A 16915-nucleotide genomic window follows, 5' to 3' on the forward strand; every position below is an offset into this window, starting at 1 on the left:
ACGTGTATATTAATAATTATTAATACCTAATTTGCATAATAATTTTCAGCTTTCCCTCCAACTTTTCAAGAATTATTCATCACATTGTATTGAAACATGGTATATACATGTAGGTGCCTATATGTGACATGATTAATTTGGGGTTGAAGTGCCTACATATTAAGTTCCTAATTTGCATAATAATTAGTCAATTTTCCACCTATACACGTATCTCAAAAAAACAATTATTGCATTTCAATCAGATTTGGTATATAAATGCCCGATGACAATGCTAAAGACTTGATTAGTTTTGGTTTGAAATTCGAGCATACTGATTACCTAATTTGCATAAATATGCATTCTCCTTGCATTTCAGTGAAATCTGGTACTTGGATGGTCTGAGGGTAACCCACAGACGAGAATAATGTAATGTAGAAAACCGTTCATAGTGATTACGTATTAGCCATTTTCTGATTTTTTTTTTAAGAAATCAGATTTAAATTGAACTTATGGTAGAGAACAGATGCTCCCAAGTAAATTAGTCTGAAAACCCCAGAATGTACAATTACATTTATTTTCTTTGAGTATTATAAACTTCAATAATGTGGCTCACAATGCTTCATGTTGTGCATCTCAAATAGCAGACACATATTAGTTGCCGAGCTTCTTGAATTTATTTTAAATAGGCCTCCAATACTCGCAACAACACAACATTGTTCGTACTCCTTTGTTCCATGATTACTCACAATGAACCCAATGTTGGAATACAGAAGTTATCTATATCTCTGTAGTTTCAAGCAAGTAGCTTCTGAAATGCCATCGAACATAGTTTTTACGTTTCTGAATAATTAGTGTCTATGGTAACTATTGTGAATGAGATGTGAACGAGTATAAAACTATGTTTTGACACGATCTGTTGACAGCCGTGAAAGGTGTTAAATACTTCCACACTCAATTTACCCTCGACATAATCAGAAATTCTCAGAGAATTGCATCCGACACGGCATTCTGATTGGTTAATAACAGGACTTGACCTGTCGGATCAGATGACCTTGTTTCAGTTCAAAGAATCACGACTGAAGCTGCTTTGCGTCAAAAGTTTTTGTACAATTGAAAACAATCACAACAAAGATAAAAATGAAGATCTTGACTTCAACCCTAATAATTTTTACACCATAAAGTCAAATGTGTAAATAATTTTGTAAGAAAATGTGTGAATTTTAAATTGATACATACATAGAAAATAAGGTACCATATACTGTTTCAGATCGAATTAAAAATGGCCAAATGATAGAAATTTGTAATAATGACTGATTTTGTTTCAGAGTCATGTCTCTGACATGCCTCGACTGATTGCAATTAAACTTTACAACTATATTTCACACTTATGTGTACTTGCATGTATGTCTATTTGGTTAAGTTCTGATTCAAAATAGTGTTTCATTGTTTACTGTTAAACAGCGGGAATTCTGTCATGTCATGATACGACTTGATTGTTTCTCTTTACTCATGATTCTATCTAATGTCAATCAGTATTGTCCCTATATATGGATTGTCTGAACTCATGGTCAAAAATAGCTATTGTTATTTTCGTAAAAAACAAAACAAAAATAACAACAGCAGAATTTTGACAATGGGGGATTTCTTATTCAAAGTATGCATCCAGGGTACGGCAATACATGTAGGTGTGGTGTCTGAAGGGTCAACCTTCCAATTACTTGCTTTCCTTGCCATTTGCTTGACATCGGGTATTGTAGTGTTATAAAGCTTGGTACAAAGCAGTATTTGACTGGTAAACACCTTTAAATGCAGGCACACGCATGTATTAAAAAGCAGACATTAGGAATTGCATTGCATTCACAGGAAGGTGTGTGATTTTTAATACCTTTGCTTGACATGGTCAGACAGAGTACTTGCCCTAGTGACCTCTATAGGAAAGATGAGAGAGGGGGGGGGGTTAAGCAAACAACACCTATATTGTATGATTTTGTTTTTTCACTGAAATCTTAGTTTTAGTTTAGTTATTTTGCAATTGTATAAATAAAAGACAGTTTAAAAGAAATTTATTGTGCACTGTGAAATTATAAAAAAAGACAGATTAAAAGAAATTTATTTTGTGCTGTAAAATTAGGAATAACAGACTGTTTAAAAGAAATTCATTTTGCACTGTGAAATTAGGAATAAGACTGTTTAAAAGAAATTTATTTTGCGCTGTGAAATTAGGAATGAAAGACTGTTTATAAGAAATTCATTTTGCACTGTGAAATCAGTTTAAAAGAATTTCTTTTTTACAGAACCATACACATTTGTTAGAAGTGCATCTTCAATAGAAGAGCACATGAACCAAGAAAATATTATTGTTTACAGGATTAGTGAGAATACGATGTAATATGACCATAACATATAGCTGTACTTGCCCTTCTAATCATTTTTTTTTTGAGCTTAAATATTCAACTGTGCAGTGGGGAAGTAAACAAAAAAAAACAAAGATTGCTTGCACTTTTGTTGGTGCTGCACACACTGATCAGAAACGTAATTTTGTTTTCGTTATAGCCATGCCTATTCTTAATCTTTATGTATTTGAAAACAAAGACATAGAAAACTCATTGAGGCTTGTTAAGACCTCTTTGTGTGGAAATAAGAAGGGAAGTCTCCCAATTAAGAAAAAACTGTTTAACCTCCTGCCCTGGATGAAACCTTTATTCATTTACTGATGGTGATGGCTGGGATTCGTATTTCGTATCATATCTGATATGGAGTATGTTTCATTGCTTTCTCGATCACAACTCCAGTCTCTTACCTGATTGCCAAGTGAATTAGAATATTGATTAAAATATGGGTAGAATTGTTGTCATGAATACTGTAGAATACTTTATTTTTGCTTGGAATTTATTTTCGCTATTTTCTAGGGATGATTCCGTGAAAATAAAATCCAGCGAATATACTTTTTTTCCCTATATTTCACATTAAACTCATCAAAAATCAGTGAAAATAAAATCCATACAAAATGCCCAAAAAGCCTTTTCAGCGAAAATTAATTCCAGCGAAATTTAAAGTATTCCACAGTATTTGTATTTCAAAACAAGGAGTTGATATGTGCATGAACCAGCAGATGCATTACCCCATTTTCATTTTTTTTTAAAAATAATTTGCAATATATATAGATTTCAATATTTTACATTTAAAAATTGTTCTATTTCAGATTACAGTTTTATTTGAATTGTTCATACCACTTATTATATTTATTGTTTTGAGCGTAGTCCGAAGTACGCAGCAAGAGGTGCCAAGACCGTCAGGTATGGCATTAATGTTATGATATCTATTAAAATATGTCTGTGTGTCTTGGTCATGTGACTCAGGCTGGAAAATATTATTAGATACATTAAAAAGTTATTGAGCCTTCCTATGGCTTAACCTGATGTGTTTTTTTTTCTTGCTGGTAATGAAATGGAAGGCAAGGTATGGGAATTGAAAACATTCTGTCATTGTTCGCAATAATTGTTGACTGAATTACAGATAACTAAATGTTTGTATTCCATTGTTTTGTATACTGTAAAAGGATTAATTATTCACTGGGTTTTAATTTTGCTCATTTAGCTGACTGGAAAATGCGCTAAAATAAAACCCAGTGAATATGTAACATTTAGCATAGAACACATTATCTAAATGATAAAACCGTGAATTTAAAATCCACTGAATATGCCTGAAATGGTGAATCAGCGAAATTTAAACCCAGTGAAAATTAGTCATTTTACAGTAGGTAATTCTTCGTTCATTGCGAGATCTTGAGTCTTGCGTGAAAGACATGGATCAAATGCCGCAGAAATTTAATGATTTGATTTTGAACTTTAATTTCTCTTTGTTTTTATAGTTCATTGTCAAAATACCAATTTTTCGTAGAGGAATGTGGCGACGAGATATTCTTACATCATCAAAATTGTCCCCCATCAAATGTGTATATCACATTATTAGGCACGTAAATTACCAACAAATACTCGTATTTGACGAAGACCACGTGTTGTTGTGACGCCACGTTATAACCATAGTTTGACCTGTTTTAACGATGATTTTACACATAATTTGGGATGTCGCTGTGAGCTGAAAATCATCTTTTAATTATGTGACTAAGAAACGCTATTCCTCAGTATAAATATTTTATAACAAAATCTGTATGGCCTTGATGACCTTAAAAAACAACTTTTTATCAAATTATTTCAGAGACACATGTAGTATTCATCTTTTCAAAATCTTGCCCAAGTTTGATTTTTTTCTTCATTTTAATTGCAGAATATGGCCAAGGTGTGGCTCTTCCATCAGCTGGATTAATCCCAGTTTTACAGTATTTTTGTCCACCTGTCAGCAGCGATCCGTATGGTATTCCAGATTATTCAAATTCAAAGTAAGTGATCATTTATTTATTTTTAGGGAGATTATAAGTTTGGTTTATTTGTGTCAGTGTGTGCATTACTGTCCATCTGTCAAGGTAAGCAAAAACCTGGATTTTGATACACAAGCACGGGTACTTTGAGATATGATTACTTTTGAAGCCATGTTTCCATGCATATTAAGTAGCTAATTTGCATATTAATTATCTCATATCAGGCTGTGTTAGCAAAACATTTCTGAACGAATTTTAAACAAATCTGCTACCTAGATACCTTGGGGGTAATTGCTATGTTCACACGGCAGCATTCTATCGGAGCCGAACTACTGCTCCTCCCATTGATTAACAGGATATTATCTCCAATGCGTTTATACGGGCGGGCCGAATGAGAGCCAAGATCTAAGTTCAATTCAGTTCGACCAGAGCCAAACGAAACAGTGGAAAAAAAAATGGCTGAAGACGATTTGGTGCCGTGTCTTGTTTCTTTACATCGCATGATTCTGTTGAGTTGGGAGAAAAAACAAAACAGTCATGAGTCTGAGCATTGAGGTAGAAAAGACAATGCTCTGGTGTTTTTAGGTACTATAGTATTTCTTTCTAGCTCAATGCTCCATGGTACTAGTATCTCAAATAAACAGGAAACAACGCAACTAAAATGTGTTACAGCTTATTCGCTTAAGTTATTGTCTTGCAAAATTACCATTTTCAATTCTGCATTTTGTAACTGTTGTGGTATGTGTAACAGTTGTCAATCTAAACCTAGTAGGAACACGTCGCTGTACCGTGACCGCTTCTACGATTTTTGTCTTTGCTGTTTTTAAAAAGTTTCTTCAAAGTAATTCCATTGGATCGTTCAGTCGTTCTTTCAAGGTTGTCTCCGCCATAAATGAAAGGTTACTTGAAAAAGACGATTGAGGCAATGATTTGGAATCCAATAGTTGGGCCTGATGCGTATACTAGTACACAGTTGAGCCATAATGGGGCTAAACCATATCAGAGTTCAACCCAGGGGTATATTGGAGCCAAACTTGGCTCAAGTCTAACACGTATACATGGCTATTTTTGCTGGCACGAGCCATAGGGCTCCAATAAAATGCTGTCACGTAAACCTAGCAAATGTGCCCCATCTGTGCATATTAAATAGCTGATTTGCATAATAATTTGTTAAGACATGATTAGTTTTAGGGCCATTTCCTTGTCACCTTGTAGGACTTGTGTTCTATTTTCCAGATATTTTTTTATCAAATTCTAATAATTGCTTATATTCACATGGGAACTCCACAGAGTTTAATTTTGATTTATTTAATATGTATATATTTTGATCATTTCTTTCTTTTGTTTTTATTCATTTATTAATTGTATATTTTTTAATTTGTTCATTTATAATAATTTTTGCTATTACATGCATCTTAAAAACAGAAATATCATCTCATGTTCTCCTTTAAACAGGTAGAGTTGTTTCCCCCTAAAATTGTGAAACAAGTATTTTCAAAATTTTCTGGAAGTATTATGATTATTAAGCTATTTAATGCCTAAATGATCTTAAAAATGCTGTTAAAGTGATGGAATTTGACTGTCAAAACACATGTTTTAGAAACCACCTGTTGCATGCATGGTTCCGTACTGTAGACTACTTTATTTTCGCTTGGAATTTATTTTCGCTATTTTCGCTAAAAGGATGATTCTGTGAAAATATAATCCAGCGAATATACTTTTTTCCCTATATTCCACATTCAACTTGTCAAAAATCAGTGAAAATAAATTCCATACAAAACACCCAAAAGTCTTTTCAAAGAAAATTAATTCCAGCTAAAATAAAGTATTTCACAGTATTAAAATTGGAAATAGTATTCAACTGCGAGGTCACATTGGCAGCCATGAATGATTTGCCTTCATTTTGAAAACTACTCGGCAACAACAATAATTTGCAACGATTCATTTTAAATTTATCTTATGTAGGCCATAACAGAAAAATAAATAAAATCATCTCCCAGGCTCATACTAAGTATGCCTAAAATGTTTAAACATGCATTACACATTTCAGTGTCAATTTTTTTTTACAGTGAATTAAGTTTTTTGAGGGAAAACACATGCGTACTTTCTTCACAATCTTTTTTCTGATGTACAAAATTTATTCTCATTTAAATTTTTTTTTAGATTGTCTGAATCTTTATTTTCCACCTGCTGAAAAAATTCACACCAAATAGTCGATGTCGCAATTGAAAATAGCATAACATTAGTTAATTAGAAATTATTTATTGTGCTTAATAGTCTGGGTGCTTGAATGCGTGATAGCATATCAAATTTTAAAGATTGCCTTTAAATGTTTGCTCTGAGCTGATCATATTTATTCTAGTATTGTATACATATTTTTGTCATATAGAACATTCAGGAAAAATCTTTCTGAATCAAAGCATTTTAAAACACAATTAAAAACATTAAAAATAAAATTCAAACAAAAAAATAAAATTGGAAGCCGAATCTTTCATATCAGCTGAAAGTCTTTGAAATTTTCTGAATATGTTTAAGACGTATCTTTTTAAATTCACCCATTTTCAGTAATTGAAGCCATCTAATATTTCACATACTGTTCCCAAAACATCCGTGAAAAAACACATCTCAGAGGTTGTTTGAAACTAATATTTTAGATGCTGAGTTGTCAAATCCGGACATAAGTAATGATATTAGATATGTGACACGGCGGGGTATTACAGCAGGAACAGAGAAAACACTATCAATTTCCCTTGCAACATTTCAATACCCTGGGAGCAGTATTAGTAATGTTTGTTATCACTGCAACACTGTCAATTTCCCTTGCAACATTTCAATACCCTGGGAGCAATATTGGTAATGTTTGTTATCCCTGCAACACTGTCAATTTCCCTTGCAACATTTCAATACCCTGGGAGCAATATTGGTTTATCTTTGTTATCACTGCAATAACATCAATTAATATAGAAGACACTATTCAAACAAAGTGAATCAACATCTCCTGATGTAAACCTTGACATCAACTGTAATACATAACACTACTTGGTTACTAAGTACATGCTGTATATCGTTTTCTTTTATTTTCGTTAAATTCTCGTAACTGCATTTGTTTACTGTTCTGTGGTTTGTATACGTGCACCTTAGTACTTCATACCCACACACACACTATTCGCTATATACAGTTCATTTCAAATGCAATAAATGGACACATTTATCGCAATCCTAAACTAGTAATGTCACAGAAAATACTTCAACCGAGCAAATCGCAATATCTTAACAACTAGTTTTATAATTACTAGCTGGCATTTAAATGCATTGCTGGCTTTTTAGCAGATCTCTAAAAATCAGATCTCCTCAAAGTACATGTGCAGTTGATACAACCCACTTTAAATAAATAAATATTTTTGCTAGCCATGTACTTTATAAAAATGTCCTTGCATGTTTTCTGCATTGTTACTCAACACAGTTACTGTAAAGACATTAATTATTCACTGCGTTTTAATTTCGTTATTTTTTCGCTGATAAGTAAAATTTGCTAAATTAAAAATCTATGTGAACACATAAAATAAAAATAGAACTGGATGTTTTGTGGCCAACTTGAAACAGAATGAAAAGGCTCAAACATCAAAGTAGGGAAATTAAATGGTTTTACAGTATATTAAACAGTCAACAGCATTCAAGAGAATACTCCTGTTTAGAAGGGAAGTGATAGGAAATGGCGGTATATCATGAGTATATTTTGTATGTGTTCTCTTTATATTTATTTGAAATCTGACATGCTCTTGACATCTTTGTTCTGAATAATCAGCAAAATAACAGATGTTTGGAATTTCCCAATCGATGTCAATATTTGAACCTCTGCAAGGTCAAGTTCAAGCATTAATATCTACTATATATTTGTTTCAGCTTCAAAGTCCAATAATCATTGTGTGTTTTGTTTCATGTAGATGAAAAAAAAGAAAATGCAAATAAATTTGTTTTCCACTAAAAAATTGTGATGAAACGATTTGTTACTCTACTTGATGCATTATATTTGATTAATTGTTAATATTTATTTGGATTAAATGTATTACATACATGTGATACCATGGTGACAACCAGCTTTCAATATGAAAAATGGTTTCTATGAACTATGAGTGTTTTCACATAAATTATAACTGTTTACTTGACCTCAAGGTCAAATTGCAAATGACATTATTTCATCACCGTCTCGTAACTCTGCATTTGAACTGTGCTTGTTTAAATCAAACAAAAATTAAAGTAAAACACCATCAACTTAAAGATGCATTCTTGCTTTGCAATTGCCGTATCTGTTCGAATAGAAGCGCATATCTCCAAAAAAAGTCTACATAAACCATAAATTGCATTCTTGTATCCTGAATCATCAAAATGTGACTTATTTTGTTCGTATAAACACACTTGTTATGTATGTAAGATGTGTATTTCTAATACGGTAAATATGGTAAATGCGAAACACCTGTCAATGATTATTGTGATCACCGTGAAAAATAATAAAATCAGTTGGTATGGCAACTAATCTTGAAATATTGTTCATAGCATGGATTACATAACTACAAATTTGCATATTTAACAATTTGACTAATCACCAATTTGAATTAAGGGAGTCTTTTATGAAAACAAATGTGACTGTTTTGAATAGAACATTTTGGTCATGTGAGGGCACTGTACTAAGTTTAATTGGAAAAGTGATTTAAAGAGTTCAAGGACTGAGAAACAAATTTACAGTGAAATTGAAAACAATTTATTGAAATGATAAAATTTAATTGTGTTAGTCAAGTCTATGTAATAGCCTGGGTAATTAGTGGACGCTCCTAATGAGCAAAAATTTTGAAAAAAACACTACAAACTTTTGATATTTTGCCGAGTGAAAAGTTCCATAAAAATTTAATGACTATTAAAGAGCAAATAAAAGTGGGGTTACCCAATGTTGTTTCTATGGATACAATGATTCTGTGATCTCCCCCTAGGATTATGGTTTACTCTGGTGGGCATTTTTAGTTGAATATTGGCCAAAATATAAAGAATTCAAAAATTGTTTCCTTCTTCCGAATCCTAAAATCTTCTAAAGGAAAGTGCAGACTATAAACAGTACTATTTTGTGACGACAAAAAAAGGGAACTGGTGATGAAATGGTTAAAAAGGGAAATGTACTACGATTTTTTCAGCCATGAACTATACAAAATAAAAATAATTTTCAAACCATTGTGTTTTAGTGCTTGTGTACATGCATATAAATGTATCAAGATTTTTTTTTATTTTCTCTTGTTTTTTTCTTTTAGAGTGCCTCAACTTTTAGAATTTATTCATTACATTTCAAACTCAAATGATTCCTTGCTTGATGCCAAAAATGTGGAGTCTGTCATCACAGAAATTCGGGAGAATATGAAGGCCATCGACACGCAACATATGTCAGGTACAGTGTACTTTATTTTATTGTCATGACCCTGTTGACCTTTTTTAAATGACATCATTTTCCTCAACAACAATTTGATGCAATATTTTGCACTTTTTAGAAAATTTCTTCGATAATTTTGGACTGTACGGAAATGATATCACTTTGCTTATAAGTCTAAATCAACATTTTTGAAAAAATTGTTGAGGTTTATTTTGTGCAAAATCAAAAAAATCAAATCATGAATAATTTAGTATACTGGAAGAAAATCAAGTGAGACAGCTGAGCTGATTCAACTGAAAGGCTGTGTGTTTATTTCTCAATTTGAAAAACGCCTTTCTTCTAAAATTTTGTTTCTTCCCAGTATTCTCCTGCGAATGCAAATTCAAAAATGTCTGTTTAGTACACCCTGTGTCGGCAAAGAATTCAAGTTTCTCAAGTTAACTGTGTATTTTTTTTTTGCAGATCATCTGTCTTCTGACCCAAGTATTCTGAAACAGATGTTAACTGACCCTGATACTATGATAGACATCACCTCAAATCCTGCAATGCAAAAAGTACTCTCCAATGCACATTATTTACAAGTAAGAAAGTTGTCATTATTTGTAATATATAATATTATTATACATCTTATACATACGCCATAAGTTACAGCGTGTCGTAATTTTGCGGTATTTTACAGGATATTTTCATCCTACCGTATTAGGGAATGCTAATTCCAAATATGGAATGATTACGCACACAAGTGTCCTCTAATAATAAAAACAAATATGGCTGCCACCAGGGTTTGACCAGAATCCACAGAAACTTTTTGGATTACGGTATTCCCATGATGTATCCTTTGAAGGAAACGATGTATAATAATAAGGTTATTACGAAGATATTGTGAAGTTTGCACTCAAATGGTACGTCATCGCATTGACCTCCACTGCGCGTCGGTCGATACTGCCGATGTACTGTCTTCGTGCATGCTTTGAGGTATTTTCGTAATAACCTTATATTAATATACCTTTATCATTTAACTATAGTACATATCATTCACAGTCATCATGTTTAAAATGTAGTACATGTATGAATATTAATAAATAAATTTGCCGATATGCATGATATACTTCATCAGTCTCTGTGCTCCAACAGTACGCAGAGAAAAGGAAATGATTTTATCATTGTGATATAAGAATTTTCGACAAGATAACAACTATATCGCTAAATGATGGTGAAATAATAATCGCATAATGACGACAACTGACAGTTTATTTAAAAAAAACATATTGCTAAGAAGGTGTAAACTGAGAACAAATCACAGAAGGGTTTTGTCAATTTTGCCAACCGTACATGTAGTTTTTCGTAACAAAAAATGAATGTCCACCAATGCGCCTGGATTTCATGCATAAATTAGCATAAATTAGCTAAAGATTTGTAAGCACAGTCAGTCACTTAGAGTAAGTCATGTTATAAAAATATTATCACCTTGATATTACTTATTCATAGAGCTGGTTAGTACTTGTTGCGTCATTGGTTGTATTATCTCACTCACTCACGTGGATATTGCTAGTCACAACGTCAATCGTATCGACTATCTCTACGAACAGGTAGTATCAGCTGATGATATTATCTGTCAGTATAATTCTGTCAGTTTTATGAGAATTCAAATTAAAAAATGATTATTTCATATTTTCAAAAATTGGGGGGGGGTATTCCTCTGTCGGTGTTTGAAAGCGTACATCGCCATCGTTAACAAATGCTGACTGAATCATATATGACTTATGCACAGTAGGAAGGAAAAACATTGTCATTGCACTATTAGCATTTAATATTTGTTTTTTGTTTTTTTAGTAGACCAAATAATCCTTTTAATATGTAGCATCTGGCTGTCTGTGTTCTCTGGTATTTTTATACACTCTGTTTTCAGAATCAAAACAAATGTGTCAGCTGTAGGAAGGTCACCCATATAATACATACTGTTATATAGGTTAATTCTGTAGTGTTAGTAAGCTTTATTGGTAGATGAAAACAGTATTCAATTCAAAATACTTTTTTATTTATTATATTCCATATGCTATATGAAATATATATGGCTGGTAGTATTTTGAACATTTTTTTTTCGCTTTGACTCCTGGGTGTGAAGATCACATTGGGAGTTTTTGTGGTTAGTGCATCCGTGTGTGCGTGGTATCAACGTAGTGACAACTTTAATTTAAAGTGGGAGGGTCGTCACCTGTGAACATGTTGGAATTGAGTCTCAAGCGATAATAACAACACACGTAAAATGCAAAGGCTCATGGGTAGACGCTTGTTTGTAAACAATGACACGCTATGGCCATCTGACGCATGCGCAGGTGACAACACCCCCGCTTTAACTTTACACAGACTTGTAACGACAGGACCTACATTGAGACAACCCGCACTATTTTCATAATTTATATTAATATTTAATCAAATTTAAGTCAAGTTTGCGTAGCTTATCTACCATACTGTTAAATATTTAATTTAATTTAATTGCCAAAAATTTAATTTTAATCTGTAATCTGATAACTTTACGATAACTTTATACATAATGAATTGTGATTTAAAATTTGCCGTTGGTATCTCAATAACCAATCATCAAAATTCAGTGAAACCTGGTACTTTGGTGCTGTGGGATAAACCACCGTCTTGACTAATTTTCAATTTAGCTTTTGAACAGGTATCGTTCTGCGCAATTTGCCAGCGATACTTCAATTTTGAGTAACTTAAAAATCAAAAGTGAAAGTTATGGCATTCATGAGTTTATAGAAATGTTTTGCACCAATTATCAACTAAGTTACATGTATTCATTGTTTTTACTACAATAAATCCCCGTCATGTGTTGCTGTTTGAATTCAGCTGTGGGTGTGCACAAAACACAATTAACCTGAGAAGTATGTAATTTTTAAAAATTTGCTCACAGGCTGTGATAATATGTGTAAAATAATCATCCAATAAAGTGAAAACTAAGGGACCAATGCTGATTCAGGAAACTATATACTCACAAGTCTGATTGTACAGACTACTTTTAATGGAAAACGCTTCACATCAAATATTGATAAATATACATGTACCATAGTTCTTAAAATCTAAGACAATCTTGTTCAGTGGCTGTGATTCAGTGGCTTGATGACCCCCCCCCCCCCCATACTGTAAAATCAATTACAACCCAACTGTGGAACTGTTTGGTTATGTTCGGCCATTGGCAAGACAGATATCTTATAAATAACCAACCCATGTTATGTGTAAAAACGGAAGATCAATAAAATGTCATAGCATCGTAGTGACATCAAAACATCCTGTAGGATTTGGGAGGGTGTATTTTCACATTTAATAAAATGCTATACACATTTGATGATAGCCAATTGTGATAAAATAAATTTATTTCAATGCCATGATCAGTGTTGAACTGTAAAAAAAGAAATTCAAGTTTTTATGACAGACATTTGGTCCGTGTCGTTCAACATGAGGGAATCAAACCAAGAAAATAAACCACTGTATCTACCACCATTGCTCAGGTTTTCTTTGATCTGTTATTATTATCAACTTCTATACTGTGGATCAGATCAGATTTTATCTCAAAGAGCCTAGCTATATATCAGTTGAGATTCTTATTGTTTGATCCGCAATTCTTAATTTATAACTACTCTTATATATTTTTAGCTCCTATGTCGACTTAGTCGAGCGGAGCTTATCATATGAGTGATTGACCGTAGGTGTCCGTGCAACTTGTTACTTTTTCGACTTCTTCTTGAAAACTACGAACCTAAATGCTTTGATACTTGGTGTGTATGTACCTTGGGTAGACCTCTCTTAGTTTTGTTCATTTCATGATGATATCAACTCTCTAATTTTGGTGAATATTTTTTTATTTTTGTCTTCTCGATAGACGTTAGAAGAGCAGCTCGACTGGATTAAACCTATATCTGAACACCTAGACATCTTCATTACAGACAGCAATGTTTGTAATTCTCAGAATACAGCCTTTAAATCGCCATTGAATCATACAGTGACCAAACAGATGTTTATTGAACAGAGTATCAGACAGCCAACCAAGCCGGTAGAGTTGTTATTTAAAGCCTGGAATGTCTTTCAAATGGTGCTATGCGGTGTCAACGTAACTGAAAATAATTATGAAGAATATCAGGGAAACTGGAGTAATATTAACACTAAACTGTCAGAAAATCTTTTTTCCCATTTGCAGCCACTGTCATCCATTCTGTTGGGCAAAGCTCGAATAGCTTACGCTCCAAATACAACAGATGTCAATGATGTCATTAAAATGGTGAGCATTGTTTTTCTCATGACTGATTGAATTACTTTTAATTACTACGCTGCAGAGCTATTGTAATCATTTGCCGTCAGCACGTTTTTAATGAAATTCTTCCTCTGACATTAGATTTTTCCGAAATGTCATTTTCTATTGTGTTGATTGTTATTGATGCATGTAATATTTTTATTCCTCCTGTTATATGTCTGTAAACCAAACTCTGCATGAACTGACATGCAAATTAAAACCTTAAGTCCCAAGTATAAAAGAGCTCTATTGGATAAATATTGCAGACAGAATTGAACAACATTGTCAAGTCCCCTCATTGTTGAATTTAAACAGAGTTTGTTTAATTGTAATTAGCTATCACTTTCATTGACAATAACCTTACATCTTTTATTTTCTATAGACAAGTTCATATTTCCATTCTTTTAAACGGTTGTCTGTACTGGCTGATAAGTGGTTGAACATTTCCCGCCCTGTGGTGGACTTTATGGAAGAAAACTCAACGCAAGATCTCTATAGGCTACTTCAGCAGGTATGCGTGTCTTAGTAAAAGTTTTGAACAACCAATTGTCACAAGCTCTTAGGGTCACCAAAACAATGCGTGCAACTTTGTTGGTGTGAACGTATGTTTTGCCACAAGCCATAGAAGCATTTAGGCTGCCAGTTTTGACTCTGCAGATTGCATACAATAGGACTATTTCATAACCAGTCAATTCATCATTTAGTTTCATTTAGAAGAAGTACTGTGTATCAAGATATACAAGCATTTTTACTGCCACCACCAGTTAATCTTTAAAAAAAAATATTTAAAGCGGGGGAGTCGTCACCTGCGCAAGCGTCAGATGGCCATAGCGTATCATTGTTTACAAACAAGCGTCTACCCATGCGTTTTTAGTATGTGTTGTTATTGTCGCTTGGGACTCAATTCCCGCGCATGCGCAGGTGACGACCCCCCGATTTAACATGTTTTATGAGGTATTACGGGACTGATTTTTTTGTTATTGTCAATCTTTGTTGTCCTTGCTTGTGTGATATGATATGTCTTTGCTTTAACAATGAATGAACTACACCCCCTGCAGCAGCATATTAGACAAGTAGTGGATTTATGTGAGATAATGTCCATGCAAGGAGTTCATTATTGTTATGATTTACAATCAGTATTCAAATCTTTATCAGTATTAAATTTAGTACCAGTATTCAATTCAGTATCAGTATTAAATTTAGTATCAGTATTCAATTCAGTATCAGTATTCAATTTAGTATCAGTATTCAATTCAGTATCAGTATTCAATTCAGTAGTAGTATTCAATTCAGTACCAGTATTCAATTCAGTAGTAGTATTCAATTCAGTATCAGTATTCAATTCAGTAGTAGTATTCAATTCAGTAATAGTATTCAATTCAGTATCAGTATTCAATTCAGTATCAGTATTCAATTCAGTATCAGTATTCAATTCAGTAGTAGTATTCAATTCAGTAGTAGTATTCAATTCAGTATCAGTATTCAATTCAGTACCAGTATTCAATTCAGTATCAGTATTCAATTCAGTATCAGTATTCAATTCAGTATCAGTATTCAATTCAGTAGTAGTAGTATTCAATTCAGTATCAGTATTCAATTCAGTAGTCGTAGTATTCAATTCAGTAGTCGTAGTATTCAATTCAGTATCAGTATTCAATTCAGTAGTAGTATTCAATTCAGTAGTAGTATTCAATTCAGTAGCAGTATTCAATTCAGTATCAGTATTCAATTCAGTAGTAGTAGTATTCAATTCAGTAGTAGTAGTAGTATTCAATTCAGTAGTAGTAGTATTCAATTCAGTAGTAGTATTCAATTCAGTACCAGTATTCAATTCAGTATCAGTATTCAATTCAGTATCAGTATTCAATTCAGTACCAGTATTCAATTCAGTACCAGTATTCAATTCAGTATCAGTATTCAATTCAGTACCAGTATTCAATTCAGTACCAGTATTCAATTCAGTAGTAGTATTCAATTCAGTAGTAGTATTCAATTCAGTAGTAGTATTCAATTCAGTAGTAGCATTCAATTCAGGATCAGTATTCAATTCAGTAGTAGCATTCAATGCAGTATCAGTATTCAATTCAGTAGTAGCATTTGATGCAGTATCAGTATTCAATTCAGTATTCAATTCAGTATTAGTATTCAATTCAGTAGTAGCATTCGATGCAGTATCAGTATTCAATTCAGTATCAGTATTCAATTCAGTATCAGTATTCAATTCAGTATCAGTATTCAATTCAGTATCAGTATTCAATTCAGTATCAGTATTTGATGCAGTATCAGTATTCAATTCAGTATCAGTATTTGATGCAGTATCAGTATTTGATGCAGTATCAGTATTCAATTCAGTATCAGTATTCAATTCAGTATTAGCATTCGATGCAGTATCAGTATTCAATTCAGTATAAGTATTCAATTCAGTAGTAGTATTCAATTCAGTATCAGTATTCAATTCAGTATCAGTATTCAATTCAGTATCAGTATTCAATTCAATTCAATATCAGTATTCAATTCAATATCAGTATTCAATTCAATATCAGTATTCAATTCAGTAGTAGCATTCAATTCAGTACCAGTATTCAATTCAGTACCAGTATTCGATTTAGTATCAGTATTTGATTCAGTATCAGTATTCGATTCAGTAGTAGTATTCGATTCAGTATCAGTATTCAATTCAGTATCAGTATTCAATCAGTAGTTTGATTTCAGTCAAAAGCACGACTAGTGTAGAATATACAATGTTGTAACCCTGCAACTCTGATACACATATCATTTGGGACCCTAACCTGCAAATGACACTGAGATGATCATGAATAGTTTATAGATTCTTTATGTTAAAACG

At 32.7% G+C, this 16915-nt stretch overlaps 1 protein-coding gene across 1 annotated transcript in view; it reads left to right on the forward strand.

Annotated features, from left to right (window-relative positions):
- The window catches only part of LOC102802118 (ATP-binding cassette sub-family A member 2-like), a 65814-nt gene that overhangs the window by 29710 nt on the left and 19189 nt on the right, over positions 1 to 16915 (forward strand). Inside the window, exons 3-8 of the mRNA XM_085490902.1 lie at positions 3182 to 3275; positions 4267 to 4378; positions 9655 to 9788; positions 10233 to 10372; positions 13663 to 14058; positions 14453 to 14581. Of these exons, the coding sequence (XP_085347028.1) occupies positions 3182 to 3275; positions 4267 to 4378; positions 9655 to 9788; positions 10233 to 10372; positions 13663 to 14058; positions 14453 to 14581 (1005 nt within the window). The remainder of the gene's footprint in view (positions 1 to 3181; positions 3276 to 4266; positions 4379 to 9654; positions 9789 to 10232; positions 10373 to 13662; positions 14059 to 14452; positions 14582 to 16915) is intronic.

Source organism: Saccoglossus kowalevskii, chromosome 16 (genome assembly GCF_978046115.1).
Source record: "Saccoglossus kowalevskii chromosome 16, keSacKowa6.1, whole genome shotgun sequence".
NCBI classification, from domain to species: domain Eukaryota; kingdom Metazoa; phylum Hemichordata; class Enteropneusta; family Harrimaniidae; genus Saccoglossus; species Saccoglossus kowalevskii.